The sequence below is a fragment of the Rhynchophorus ferrugineus genome, unplaced genomic scaffold (assembly GCF_030347505.1).
Source record: "Rhynchophorus ferrugineus isolate W39M unplaced genomic scaffold, kcgeb_rfMv2 rfM2, whole genome shotgun sequence".
Lineage (NCBI taxonomy): Eukaryota > Metazoa > Arthropoda > Insecta > Coleoptera > Curculionidae > Rhynchophorus > Rhynchophorus ferrugineus.
The window spans coordinates 83,016,805-83,032,777 of NW_027472581.1; the positions used below are offsets into that span (position 1 = coordinate 83,016,805).

Genomic DNA, 15,973 nt, shown 5'->3' on the forward strand with positions numbered 1-15,973 from the left:
GTAGGACCATTTAATCCAGTTGTTGAAGTGTAATTTTAAGTGAAGCACAGTGCACATTAAAAAAAGTGACATAGATGTTAAGCCCAAAGTGTCTATTACAGAATAAGCATCTTGAAAGTTTAATTAAATAAAATTCAGATACCTTGTTAAAACTGTAGCGACCTTGAGGCATGTCCAATTTTACATAGTGGAACAAAGGTCTACAAAATACCCGGAAATATAATCCCGGATGTTGAACAAAGGCGGGGTGCCAGCAGCGCCATCTAGATAACGAATAGTTGGCAACCCCGAGACGTTTATCTGGGATGTTATTGAAAGGTATTTCCAATCATTCAGTAACCGACCATCGTTTGGTTTAGACGTGCCACCATCGACTGCCCAAGCCTCGTGCCTAGGTAACACCGCAGCTATCCGTTTTATCTATTTTTTTTTATTTTCCACATTTTTTATATTGGCAATAAATAACGGTCACATAATGTAAACACCACTGTTTCATTTCGTTTTACCTCCATTCACCGAGCCACATCAATTTACCCTTAAAAACAAATAGCTTATTAGTGTTAATTTACTAGCTTGCTATAATAAATAATAAAAAAAAAACATAACAAAACACTTACAGACAAATAATGCTTACCATATATGCTGAAATATTATATATATACGTCTTAAAAACAAATTTCGTTAAAATAATACAGAGAACTAGGAAAAAAACTAATTTAACCAAAGATTGGGGGGAATTAGCCGTATAAAGGTTGAACAGGGCTGGGGCTAGTAGAGCACCTTGCAGGACTCCTGCGGAAATCTGTTTTCCAACGAAGACTGCGTTACTGATCTTTACTTGAAAGGATCTACCGTCCAAGTATGAATGAATCAGGGAGATTAGGTCATTTGGTAGACCCAGCTGGTTCACTTTGAAAACTAGACCGTTGTGTCATACTTGATCGAAAGCTTTAGCAAGATTTAGAAAAATAGCTTAAGTGTCTGTTGGATGGTTACTGCGACTCGGGCATCTTGATGAAGGCTTGAGTATTTGACGCGGAACCCGAATTGTTCGTTCGGGATTATGCGGTGTATGTCAATGAAGCTATTTAAAGCGTGTAATATCGCTTTTTCGACAAGTTTGTAGAGTGAACTAATGTCTGATGAGCCTATAGTCAACTGGATTTGACTTGGCTTTCATTTCTGTAATAACAGCGACAAGCGCATGTTTCCAATTCTTTGATAAATGCTTTAACCTTATGATGGAGTTGATGATGTTGGCAATATATCTGTCAGGTTTTTTGCTTTTATACATCTGACCCTCTGGTGGTTCCAAGCGCATATGAACGTGATCACGAGTCACCTTCCAAGTCTTATTTTTCTACGACATGCCACAACTTGTTTATGTGAAATAAAAATGTGTTTTCATCTCTACACAAATCAAACAATGATTTACATTAATGTATTCCACTCCAATGTGAAACAATGAGAAACTGGTATCTCGCGTTTTGGGAATTTAGAATACTGTTGCGGTCACATCACGTAATACTTCAGTCCCGAAAAAGATGACTAACAAATTAGTCCGTGGTTGGATTGGTTGTTCTTGTTATATTTAGTGTAATCGTTTGGTTTAGTGTACTGCTCTGACGCATCTATCAAAAGTCCGATGGAATACTGGCTGTCGGAATACTACTCAGTTGATTTTGTTTTCTTTTTGTGTCCTAATAATTCAATGCTGAATACGGTTCGGATTAATCTACAGAGGATGGTCAAAATAATATCAACATCTGACATTGAGCCAACAGTTACATTTGAGTAGATTCGTAGATTTCGGAATAGTTTCGAACAAAATGTTATCCCATCCTTTTATTTTATTTATTTATTTATTTGTTCTTTCGGACCATCAGTCTCTTGGCTATTTAGGGTCGATTACAATGTAGTATTTAGTTTAAATATAATACATCATACAGTAAATACATAACGCATTATAGAACACTAACAGTATAGAATATATATAAAATGTAAATTAAATTAAAGACAACACATTTAGAATAATAAATAAATTAAAGCGTAACTCCCAATATATACATAATATCTAATTTTTTAATGTATGTTATAAGTGCTGCTTTAGAACTCCATGCTTTCGACATTCTAGAAGGATGTGCTTGACGCTAAGTTGAGCCTGACCCTGGTCACACAGGGGTGGGCCTCTTCCTTTCAACAAGTGTTTATAGGAAAGTCTGCAGTGCAGAAACTCTGCATCCGCAATCTAGCGAGGATACTCAGTTTGAATCTACTAATGTTATTGATGTTGCGAAGCTGGTGAAAGACCCTCTTGATCTCCCATAACTTATTGTTCTTCGTAAGGAGATCCCTGTTTAGTTGGTCCAATTATTTATAGAGAGTTTTCATATATGTTTTATCTTCATCCATGCAAAACAGCACACTTAGTTTGTTCGACTCTTCTTTCCTGCTCGCCAAAAAGGTGACTTTTTGTACGTTCACTTTCGTTTTCGTTTCACTTTAGTACAATCACAAATATTAAACAATCACAAACATAAATTCACGACCATGCCCCAGCAGGATTCGAACCCGCGACTGACTACTGACGACTGACTACTTTACCACTGCACCAACTAAGCCTATTTTATTATATTTAGCTGATTCTGCTTGAGGAATCGCGCATCAGTCAAATGATATATCGACTGATTTGGAACCATTAAGCTGTATTTTTCAGTCTCTAGTCTATTTGTAGATCTTGTTCACTGCTACTTGTACTTTTTGAAATATTAGAATTAGGTCGAATTATTTGTTTTATTATCGAAAATAACCAACTTATAGAACAACAGGATAAACCTTTAACGTTAATGAATTGCTTGCCACCCAGTACAAATATCAGGTTGGGCGAATAATTAACAAGAATCTTTTGTCGCTCTGATCGATGCTTCGCAAAGGACGCATCAACATAATGACTTCGTGGACCACATCAGCGGCGAACCTTTTAAACTAAATGTGCAGAGACTCTGTCGCGTATATGGTATACGTGCATTATTCCGCTTCATTTGTCCAAATGAGGTGGTAAAATGAGCTACGATGTATTCATCCTTCTTTTAGCTGGCGCGTCACAATAGCGGTGGTGCTCTAATAATTTCTTGTAATGCGTCCGTAGAGCTACAAAGGACCTGGGGGAGTATTTCGTAATAATTACAAAATGGCGTTGATATAAATGCAAGTGCAGTCTAAATAATTGAGTAATATTAACAGCACTCAATATATTTATTCCAGCTAATATTCGCGAACCTATTGGTTATTTTCAATAAAAACAACCAATATTAACCGTAAAATTGTCGCATATTTCCTTCTACCACCTGTTTCTAAAAGTTGTTAAGATATAGACAACAAAAATGTTTTAATTTTCTTCATTTTGTATATAATAAAAATTATTTGATTTTTATTAATTGATTATTAAAATTCATAATTGTTAAATAATTTGATTAATAATTAATAATTATTAAATTGCAAGAAAACGTATTAAACATCAAAACCCAAATTATCTCCAGATGTCCCTCCAGATCTCCAAATGTCAATACATTCTTGGTCAGTAGTTGTGTCTTGAATTTCGAGTTGTGGAACTATATTCGTATTTTTTGAAGTTAGAAAGGAACCTCTTTTGTGATAACTTTTTGTATCGCCACAGCATTATTTGCAATACCTGTACATATCCTGTGCATTTCTAAAATTGCCTGTCTTTTATTAATGACATCTAATAGACAATTTTGTAATTTTTTCCCTATTCACTTGTTAAACTCCTGGATTTGATGGAATGTTGCAGTCCTCTTATCAACGGTATAATTAAAGTCATTACGGTCATTATTTCAATGGGCTTTAAAAGTTGAACACATTATGTTAAGATAGTCCATTCGTCAACAAATAAAAACTGTGGTGCTCTACTTAATAGCCATCAAAATAAATTATTGAATAGTAAAGTAGAGTTTTAATATCAGAAAATGTATTTTTTACAAATATTTAATATACTTTATTTACCTCTTTACTGTTAATATTTTTAAAAGAAATTTAACAACTGCTACTACGAAAAATTCTTCAAATCCTTTGGAACCCAATTTTAGTTTTCAAGATTTTGGGAAAAAGTTTTGACAAACAAAAGTCTGGGACAAAAATCGTGAAAGTTTATCAAAAAGTATTACCTATTATACCAGCCCAAACTAATACCTATTATGCCAGTCAAAAATATCTCACTATTTATCATTTACAATTTAATTTTTTTGCCCTCGAAAACTAGCATTCCAAAATGCTGCTATATTAATTTACAATATATAGTTATTCACAAGCAAACTACAAAAAAACATAAAACCACATATATTACATATAAATCTATATAAGCATAAATTCGGCGCATTACTTTCAAGGTCGCGGCTACGACGAAAAGGCCAGGACGTTAAAACTCAGTCGAATGAACTAGTAGAACCGAAAATAGTAACTAAAAGTAAATGACTGAAACAATCGATAGTAAATAGAAATAAAATCAGTCGGACCGAAAATAGAGACTGAAAACAGTCCCTAGTAAAAACAGTCGAACCAAAAGTAGCGACTGATACAGTCGATAGTAAAAAATAGTCAATTACTAAACAGTCGATAGTCGATTTCAGTCGATTGTTCCCAACACTACTTAAAATTAGTTGGTTACTAATATAATAACCTTTATTCATTAAAAATTATATTAGTAAAAAGTAAGAAAACATTACATGTATTCAATTTATTAGATACTACAAATATTGAATAAAATATATAAAAGGGAGCGATTTTATTAATAACAAAAATAAACATATTATATAAGACATTGTAATCGATTAAATTATAATAACATTTGAAAGCTTCTATATTAAAATTGTTGCAAAAAAGTAAATAATATTCCAATTATATTGTATTAACTATAAGCTTAATAAATTAGAGAACTTATATTTTTTATAATTTATTTATAATTGGATTTTAAAGGTGAAATGAAAAGAGATAAAAATGAATGAGAATATATCATTAATATTAGTATCAGTATGATACAATAACGCCAGTTTTATTTATAAATATAACATTTTGTAGTTGAGTAATAATGAGTAATTTAATATTCAACAATAACTTAATTTTAAAATAGAATATAAATCAACAATTAATACGGTTGTTTGTTATAATTAACTGTACAAATTATCGAGACTTATGTCATTAACAATAGTTTTTCATTGAGAATACATAATTTTTAAAATTAATTTAAAATCAGTTATACCAAATGTATTATTATTATAATACTTTCTCCAATACCAACATTTTATTTCATGTAATAACTATAAAAAAGGAGACTTATTAATTTTCAAGGATTTATGTAACTTGTAAATATGACGTAACTTTTGTTAGTTTTCGCGGATCAGCCCCACAATTGGATTCCTCAAGTCCATATCGGTTTACAACAATTAAGAATGTAAGGATAAATGAGATTTTCTTCCAATTTATCAATAAATTTTTCTATATTTAAATTTTAGTTTATTCTTTTGTTTTTCAATGAATCCCCTTCGATCGAATTTTTTTATATATTTTAAAGTCTCCTTTTACCAACTATTGGTTTATCTAGCCTGGGTCTAAAGTTTAACGTGGTCTCTGAACCACGGTCCTCAGCATTGAGCCTACCGACTGGCGAGTGACCAACTGTAGAAATCATCCCAGAAGACATCCGGTCTTACCCAGCCTGGCTACTGGATTGACTGGGATCATTTTCCTTATCGGATTTTACACTCTTGCCTAGAACATTCACACATTTTAAACAATCACATATATAAATTTACTTACCTATCGCCTTTACCACTGCGCCACCAAGCCGGCCCGATCGAAATTTTGCAATGAGGTTCATCCTAAGGTATCTGACGTTGCTATATGAGATACAGTGTCGTTCATTATTACAATATTGTATATTCACTTTGGTTATAAGTAAAATTAATATACACCGATTGGCTTTCGTTAACTTTAGTTTTCCAACTCTTGATTTAATTATTTATATTGATAATCACCTTTTGTAATTTTTGGTATCCAATATAGCTCCAATTCACTTCCCTGTGCCTGCTTTAGCTTCATTTGTTGCAGAATACGTCTCTTCTTGTTTTACCCTAAATGTTGTGGCCAAATGCAAATTTAGTAACGCATTTTGCAGTTTGTAGATAAGCTCTACATTACAAACTTTGTCGATGATTTTTTCGACTACCTTTAGAAATATACTTGAGCAGACATTTTTAACTTCGTAGGTCTTTTCTATGACGTCTGTGACTCTATGCACCCGGTCCATTGTTGAAAGTTTGTTCATAAAACGATAATAGATATTTTCTATCCATAATTTATTTTGATCTCTTCGATATTAGTTTTTTGTAAGATTTCTATTCACTTGGTGGTCTTCCTGGTTTTTGGATCATAATAATTTAAACATCTGAGGCACGTTTTTGTCTAAATGCTGTATTAATCCGGTTAGTAAAATTAATAATGGCATTCTTTAAAGATTTTACAACATATCGCGGTGCTTTCTTCGCGTTGATGTCAGTTTTTAACCGACTTCAGAAAAGGAGGAAGTTCTATGTTCGTATATTTTTTCTTAATGTATGTGGGTGCCGAGTCCAAACAATACACATATAATAATATAATTTTATGACATATACAAAAATTTTAATTACGAACAAACAAATCCAATTTGTTGCTCGTACCGACTTCCAAGTTATCAGTTGGTAGTAGTCAAAATAATATTGTAAATAGACAAATAGGTTTAGGTATGTATTAAGCAAAATTGTGTATATGTAGTAGAATATAAAATATGTGTAGTAGATAGTAGGGATGCAGAAAAAATATCGATATATCGATATTTTTATATATATTTTTTTAATATATTTTTCGATAATTTTAGCCGATATTTTTTCATAATAAATTAAATATTATTTTTAACAATATTTTAAAATTAGTACTTAATTGTAAATGTTTATCTAAAATGTTACTACTTTTAAAGAAATTTAGGAATAATATATATTTTTTAGGTCAGTATTTCGCTATTTTTTTTTCTTACAAATATCGATATATTTTTTTTGTAAAATATCGATATTTTTTTATACTTATTGCAAAAAAAATATCGCTATTTTTTGGCCGATATATTGATATTTTTCGATATTTTTAGCCGATATTTTTTTGCCCGATATATCGATATTTTTTTAGAATAAATTAAATATTATTTTAACAATCTTTTAAAATTGGTATTTAATTGTAAATGTTTATCTAAAATATTACTACTTTTTAAGAAATTTAGAAATAATATATATTTTTAGGTCAGTATTTCGCTATTTTTGTTTTTTCTTACAAATATCGATATATTTTTTGTAAAATATCGATATTTTTTATACTTCTTGCAAAAAAATTATCGATATTTTTTGGCCGATATATTAATATATTTTTTTAAATATCAAAACGATATATCGATATTTTTATATGTTCTTATTTATATATTTTTCGATATATTTAGCCGATATTTTTTTGCCCGATATATCGATATTTTTTAGAATAAATTAAATATTATTTTTAACAATCTTTTAAAATTGGTACTTAATTGTAAATATTTATCTAAAATGTTACTACTTTTTAAGAAATTTAGAAATAATATATATTTTTTAGGTTAGTATTTCGTTATTTTTGTTTTTTCTTACAAATATCGATATATTTTTTGGCCGATATATCGATATTTTTTAAAAAATATCATAACGATATATCGATATTTTTATGTATTTTTATCTATATATTTTTCGATATATTTAGCCGATATTTTTTTGCTCGATATATCGATATTTTTTAGAATAAATTAAATATTATTTTTAACAATCTTTTAAAATTGGTACTTAATTGTAAATATTTATCTAAAATGTTACTACTTTTTAAGAAATTTAGAAATAATATATATTTTTTAGGTTAGTATTTCGTTATTTTTGTTTTTTCTTACAAATATCGATATATTTTTTGGCCGATATATCGATATTTTTTAAAAAATATCATAACGATATATCGATATTTTTATGTATTTTTATCTATATATTTTTCGATATATTTAGCCGATATTTTTTTGCTCGATATATCGATATTTTTTAGAATAAATTAAATATTATTTTTAACAATCTTTTAAAATTGGTACTTAATTGTAAATATTTATCTAAAATGTTACTACTTTTTAAGAAATTTAGAAATAATATATATTTTTTAGGTTAGTATTTCGTTATTTTTGTTTTTTCTTACAAATATCGATATATTTTTTGGCCGATATATCGATATTTTTTAAAAAATATCATAACGATATATCGATATTTTTATGTATTTTTATTTATATATTTGTCGATATATTTAGCCGATATTTTTTTGCTCGATATATCGATATTTTTTAGAATAAATTAAATATTATTTTTAACAATCTTTTAAAATTGGTACTTAATTGTAAATATTTATCTAAAATGTTACTACTTTTTAAGAAATTTAGAAATAATATATATTTTTTAGGTTAGTATTTCGTTATTTTTGTTTTTTCTTACAAATATCGATATATTTTTTGGCCGATATATCGATGTTTTTTAAAAAATATCATAACGATATATCGATATTTTTATGTATTTTTATTTATATATTTTTCGATATATTTAGCCGATATTTTTTTGCTCGATATACCGATATTTTTTAGAATAAATTAAATATTATTTTTAATTATCATAAAGTCCTCCAGAATTAACTTACGGTCTTTACAGTAAATATTGTTATTAAATATACTTAACTATCGTGACGATTAGAATATATTTTACATACATCAAGTGTCAAAGATAAGTCCCGATGATAAAACGGACACCCATACAGCCCGATAAGTTATCCGTTTTCGTCATTGGTTCCTTATTAGAACGATATAATCTGATTCTTGCGCCATTCCATCGGAATAAAATATAACTGAACCTGCTATTGCCACATCTCGGAGGTGCGGTCGATTTCCGGAAATCCTGATCAAGGTTATCTTTAATACCGGGGCTGAACGACGCCCGTTATATCATCGAACAGGCCGGAATATTTCAACTTTATTTTAATCTCGATACATGTAACCACACGGTAGGTCATCTACCTTATAATTTTTCGCATTATAAAGGCATTCATTGAAAAAGTGGAGTGAGTAAGCTAGATGCGACAGAACTTCCCATTAGACCTGCAACAGTGTGTCGTAACGTTGACCAGCATTATCATGCAAGGGGATGACTTCGCATCTATTGCTGGTTGTTACCCGTCTCTTAACAAAAGTACATCTTTCAATTTGTTCAATTAACATCGGTAAACATCAGTAGTTACAGTTTAATTCGATTTTAGCAACTCATAATGTACATATACGTTGCTGATCCAACCAGCAAGGCTTGGACTAATCCACGGATACATTTTTGCACTCGAAATTATCGTAATAGATCCATTTTTCATCATCAGTTACAACACGTTACAGAAAACTCTTAATCTTTCATCTAACCAATAGCATGTAAACGTCTGGAGAAAGTTAATTAATCGACTAAGCTGTCAGAAAAGTTGTTTTTTTTTGAGAATTTGAACTGCATTATCGTACAATATATCTTTAACTATTTTGGTCCTCCATACATTTCTTTCTCTTCGACCTCAAAATCATCACTTGTTGATACCAAAGCATTTTAGCATGATTGGTATCAAGTTAAATCATTCTGCAACCATCCTATTTGCCTGATTTAGTTCCCTCAGACTTCTAGATATTTTTGCAGTCGTCAAAGTTTCATTTAACTGTAGGAAAAATACAACATTTCCGGCCTTGACCATAATATCGTAAGTAGCGGTCAAGACTCAACTTTTTTATACAGCGGATGATTATACACTCACACACACACACACACACACACAGTCGCACATATGCCTAACACGTGTTTCGAAAAATCCGAATAGGTTTTGTCCGGTATTCGGACGTTTTTCTTCAAATTCGTGGGCGTGCTCGCTCGTCGAAAATCAATTAGCATTATTTACACGGCACCGAAAAACATTCCTGCCGATCGGGCTTCCTGCGACGGCTCCTTTTCTTGCTCTCACGGTGCGCCGAGGTCGATCCCAGGAAATTCGCCTGTTGATTTTCCGTCCGTTTCCTAGTAGCGTGGGATTCTTCGTTTTATTTTTTCTATGTTCTATGCATCAGAATTATCAAGAAGTGACGCTTGTCGCTGCGAATAAAGGTTAAGGTTAATAAATAAATCTTAAGTTAATAATTAAGTTAATAAATTTGGTTAAGTTAATAAATCTTATAATAAACACATTACTCAACAAGTTTCACGTTTATATAAGAAAATAAGGATATATCGATATAATTTATCCATAGATGTAAGTTAGATTATCGAGCTTTTAGTTGTAAAGTAAAATATCGATATTAGAAAGCTGGGATTTTCGATGGAGAGTATCGAACTTTTGTTTTGGGACTTTGTCTGTCTGGACATCAAGGGAATTTTGCATTCAATGTAATTTGGTATCGATATTTTTTATTGGTCGATATATCGGTATATTTTAAAACATCGATATTTCTCTACGAGGCAAACATCCCTATGAGAAAAATCTATTTCTTATTTTTTTTTAATTAAATACATCTTACATTAGATTTATTTAGTACAATATTAATTTACAAATTAATTAACTACTACTGTTATGTTGTACTTGCATTAATACACAAGAAAGGAAAGTACGGGATTAATACATCAGTATGTATCATAGAGAAATAGAGATTTAACTTCATAGGAAATTTTGGTGAAATATTTTGCGACGTCCAACATGTAGATGTCGCTACCTTTAACATATTACTTGTTTTAGTCGCTATGTTAAAAGCTTCGACGGATTCTGATTGGTTCACTTCGTTCTATGGTTTGTTTATTTTGCACGCCATTTTCAATGTGCCCTATATATGTTCTAGGAAGTATTGGGTGCTCGGATACACAGATAGTGACGAAATGCATCATCGTTTTCCGTTAAAAAAGCGATCTTAAAGAAATGAGTAGAAAACATTAAACATCCTAAACTGGTTGGTAAACATGAAACAGATTTATGATCGTCACCATGTGATACATTTAAACTTTCCTTTAAGTACTTATGAACAATTTAGTGACGGTGAAAATAATACCACGAGCCCAGAATATGTACAAATGGAAGTGGATCAAAATCAAAATTATATAGAAGGTAAATTGAACGAGTCAGTCACATTTCTGTTCATAATTGTTACCATTAATTTCTAAACTGTCTTACTATATTTGTAGTGCCTATTTCCATCGTTCCAGGCCCACAACCAGGGTGTTCGAAGCAAGTATCATCGACATTTGAACAAACTCCTGAAGACGATGGTAAAGTTTGTATTCATTCAGCTAGTATCCCGCTTTCTGCTCATTCTTACTGTAAACTACTTGACTCTATAACTTCAGTCCAGATGTTTCTATAAGATCAAACAGAGTTTTATGTTGTATCGTAGTGTACATCTCAGGTTATTTAGTAAAACTTTTTAAAAAAGAAATTAAGTGTGATTTTTCTTTACATACAATTATGAATAAGTCACTAGACCCACAAATTGAGACTGATTTTATACAGGCAAGACAATATACAAAACTGTTTTATATAACAAAACTGTTTTATTACACTGTCACTATGTTATTGAGCTATGTCTTATTTTATTTAGCGATTTATTAGTTTTTTAGCTTTAGCGATTTTGCCACGTCGATAATATAACAAAATTTTTGTCAAATGTTTAAAAAAAAGTAAATTTAAAACCCTTCAATAGTACATTCCATAATGATCTTTCGGATAAAATATTAAAAAATATTCACGGAGAGACGGAAGAGATAATTTTGATTTACAATGAACCAAAATTTTTTGCTTATGGTTTTATATATATATATATATATATATATATATATATATATATATATGTATATAAAATTGAACAAAACCAAGGCATTCAAGAATACCTAGAAAACTTGACATCAACTGAGGCTACAGACTATTCGTTGTGGAAAGCAACAAATAAGCTTAGGAGATCCCAGCAGCATAACCCAACTATTAAAACAAGCGAAAATAATTGGGCGAGAAGCAATAAAGAGAAGGCCGACATTTTCTCAAAACGCTTAAAAAATGTTTTTAAACCTTTCCAGTCTCAGCTACATAAAGATGACGAAAATAAAATTACTAGCTTTCTAGATTCGCCATTTCAAATGGATTTACCGCACGAGAAATTAACGGTCAAAAAAGTTAAACATACAATAATGAGAGAGATTAATATTAAAAAAGCTCCTGGTTATGACTTAATTACTGGCAAAATTTTAAAAGAACTATCAGAAAAGGCTATAAAACTATTAACATATATATTTAATGCTATGCTACGAATTAATTACTTCCCTAGTATCTGGAAAGTAGCTAAAATATTAATGATACTTAAACCAGGAAAAATACCAGAAGATGTGACCTCCTACCGACCTATAAGTTTATTACCAATAATCTCGAAAGTTTTCGAGAAATTATACATAAAAAAACTAAACTATATAATAGAAAAAAGAAAAATTATTCCAGAACATCAGTTTGGCTTTCGCAATAAGCATGGGACTATAGAACAAGTACATAGACTTGTAAACCAAATAAACGCTGACCTAAATGCCAAAAGATATTGTTCGGCTGCTTTCCTAGACATATCTCAGGCTTTTGACAAAGTATGGCATATGGGCTTGCAGGTTAAACTAAAGAAACTTCTCCCTCATCCGGACTATCAGCTACTAAAATCGTATCTCACTGACAGACATTTTATTGTAAATCAAGGCGATGAACATACCGAATTAAATCCCATATATTCAGGAGTTCCGCATGGTAGTGTACTGGGTCCAGTACTGTATCTTCTGTATACGGTTGATCTGCCCACCACAAAAATAACTACTGTGGCAACATATGCAGACGATACAGCAATCTTAGCATCCCATGAAGATCCAGTCACAGCATCAATAAACCTACAAACCCACCTGGAGCAAATACAATTATGGTTGAAGACATGGCGCATTAAAGCCAATGAATCAAAATCCACGCATATAACGTTTACCCTGCGTAGAAGAACATGTCCACCAGTAAATATCAATCATCGTCAACTCCCCCAAGCAGAGCATGTTAAATATCTTGGTATGCATTTAGATCGACGCCTAACCTGGAAGAAGCACATACTCTCTAAACGGAAACAACTAGGACTAAAATTATATCAAATGTATTGGCTCATTGGGCGCAAATCCAAGTTATCATTAGATAACAAGGTATTGCTGTATGAGTCTATACTCAAGCCCATTTGGACATATGGAATTCAACTATGGGGTACCGCTAGCAAATCTAATATATCCATCATTCAACGGTTCCAAAATAAGGTGTTGCGTGCCATTGTTGATGCTCCGTACTATATTTCAAATAAAGTGATACAACGCGATATTCCTCTAGAACCTATAACGAGTGTAATCCAACGTGTTTGTGTGAAGTACTTCGAAAGAGTGTCAGTGCATCCCAATGTACTCGCTAATCAGCTAAATATGCGACGTGATAGTGAAGTGCGTAGACTAAAACGTTTAACACCACCTGATCTGATTACTGGACATATGTAGAGTTTAGAATAAGCATTAGAATAAGACTAATTAATTAAGATAATATTTTATACAGAAGATTGCTTAATGAAGTGATTTTCTACATGCCATGTATATATAATATAAACAGAAGAAATACTTATTGCCAATAGGGCAGATTGTGGACTCACGAAGAGTAATAAAAAAAATGTATATATATACATATATACATATTTTATAGATATATTTATTGTTATACATTACTAATGAGCCAATCAAATGTCTTCACAGTAAAATATTTTTTTTACCGATGCCTATAATGGAGATTTAAATTGACGAATCAAATTACTTTAGTGGCCCATTAGGGCTCCCTCTGGATGTTGGGCAAAGCAAAACTTTGCGCCAGAGTCCCCTATTGAGTTGCATCTCTATTACTCTATGAGTATGTATTTCCCAAATGAAAATAAATCTTATCTACTTAAGCTAAAATTAAGAATAAACTTATACACTATAAAATTTTGATTGTTTTGGTTCGCTCAATCTTCTAATTTCCTGCGTGTTGACCAGTAGCTGTCGACAAATACCATGTTTCTGTGATTTAGCAACCTAATTTCATGTTTTAGGGCGAAATGTTGGATCACTTTGTACATCCACTTGATTTTGAGGTCATCGTGCAGCTCAAAAGCATTGGTAATTCACTACAGAACAAAAGCCAAAACAAAGGCTGCGTTGGATTACTAGTTAGATTGATATTTTAATACAACTCCATATTTGCACCCATTAGGTCCTAATTTGCTTTATAATTGACTGATAAATGAATCTCTTTGATTTTAGATCAGGTTAAGAGTATCTCTATTTATATATCTGGTCTACTTTTTGTCTGACATGAAGTTTCCAGTGACAGTTTAACCATGGAGGTGTATGCCGATGTATATAGCTGATTCTACTTGAGGAACCGGTTATCCGTCACGCGACATAATTCAATTTTTATCATTTCGACACAACGCAAAATTAACATTTTACAGATTTGGAACTATTAAGTTGTATTTCCAGTCCCTAGTCCATTTGTAAATCTTATTGATTGCTACTTGTACTTTTTTACAGCCTTATGCAGAGTGTATCTATTGCTATGACATTTGTATCCTCGGAAAATGTTCTAAGTAATGTTTCTTTTACTGTTGGGATTTCAACAGTGTAGAGCTGATACAGGAGTGGTCCCAAGACATAACTCTGAGGAACTCCAGCCAAAATAGCTTTAAGTGTTGAGAATGCCCCTTTATATACGACTCGAAATTTTCTTTCGAAAAGATGTGATGTATTATGCCAGAGCCAAAATTAACTAAAATTCTGAGTTAATGCGGTAACATTGCGGCGACTTGACCTCATCAATTTAGATAATCTGACCTCCCTGTTTTATTGAACGGACTGTAGATCTATTGCAATACGCCGAATGTTCTAAGAGTTGTGAGAAATATACTTTTGCAATGCAAATGTTGCTAGAAAATATTGTAAAATATGATGAAATATGTTTGAATAGAAAATATACTGTTTAATAAGTTTTTTATAACATCTTTATTAGATACGCTTAGTACAATCTTAATTATAAATTCATTTATTACTACATTTCATTTGTACTTGGATTAATTCACAAGCAAGACGAGTGCGAGAACATATATACATACATATATTCCTCAATTATAAAATTGTAATAACTTATAGCTATAGTTTACACTAAACGTATACACTTTATATAACTTCGTATGGTTTGGTTCGCTTCAATCTCCTGACATCCTGCGCGCTGTCCAGCAGTTGTATTGCTTCCACATTATTATGATTTAGTAATCTTCTTTGGAGTTTCAAGTCGAAATCTTGGATAACTTCGCAAGTCCAAGTCCATTTGATTTCCAGGTCATCGTGCAGTTCTTCGTTGGTTACGTAGCGATAGGCATTGGTAATCAATCGAAAAACCTTGTTTTGACAGCGGTCGTTGATTAGTTGATTTGAATTTTTAGTGCAACCCAATATTTAACCTATAGGTCTAAATTGGCCTTATAATTGTCTTATAAATCAACCTCTTTGAGTTTATTAAGAGTTTTTTCAATAAATGCATTGTTAAAGTGAAAAATTGACGTGATACGTTGATGTAAAATGTTGTTGTTGAGTAAATCCAATTACCAGGTGAACCAGAAAGCCCTGGAAAGCACCGGAAATTTTGAAAAAATAGATAATTTTGCGCGTTCCAAACCTTTGCATTTTCGCCAATGCTCGTAATCGGGTGCTAATCGTATCTTGGGACACATTTAACGCTTCTGTCAATTGTT

General features: G+C 31.3%; 1 protein-coding gene across 2 annotated transcripts; it reads left to right on the forward strand.

The window, feature by feature from the left end:
* Positions 1-11,048: 11,048 nt before the first annotated feature.
* Positions 11,049-11,620, forward strand: LOC143191896 (uncharacterized). 2 transcript variants are annotated; one of them, XM_076397334.1, is made up of 2 exons: positions 11,049-11,256; positions 11,334-11,620. In XM_076397334.1, the coding sequence occupies exons 1-2, from the start codon at positions 11,112-11,114 to the stop codon at positions 11,510-11,512; spliced, it is 324 nt and encodes a 107-aa protein (XP_076253449.1). In that variant the 5' UTR covers positions 11,049-11,111; the 3' UTR covers positions 11,513-11,620. The 2 variants fall into 2 exon arrangements, with proteins under 2 accessions (XP_076253449.1, XP_076253450.1); XM_076397335.1 differs by having other exon boundaries at positions 11,355-11,620.
* The last annotated feature ends 4,353 nt before the right edge of the window (positions 11,621-15,973 follow it).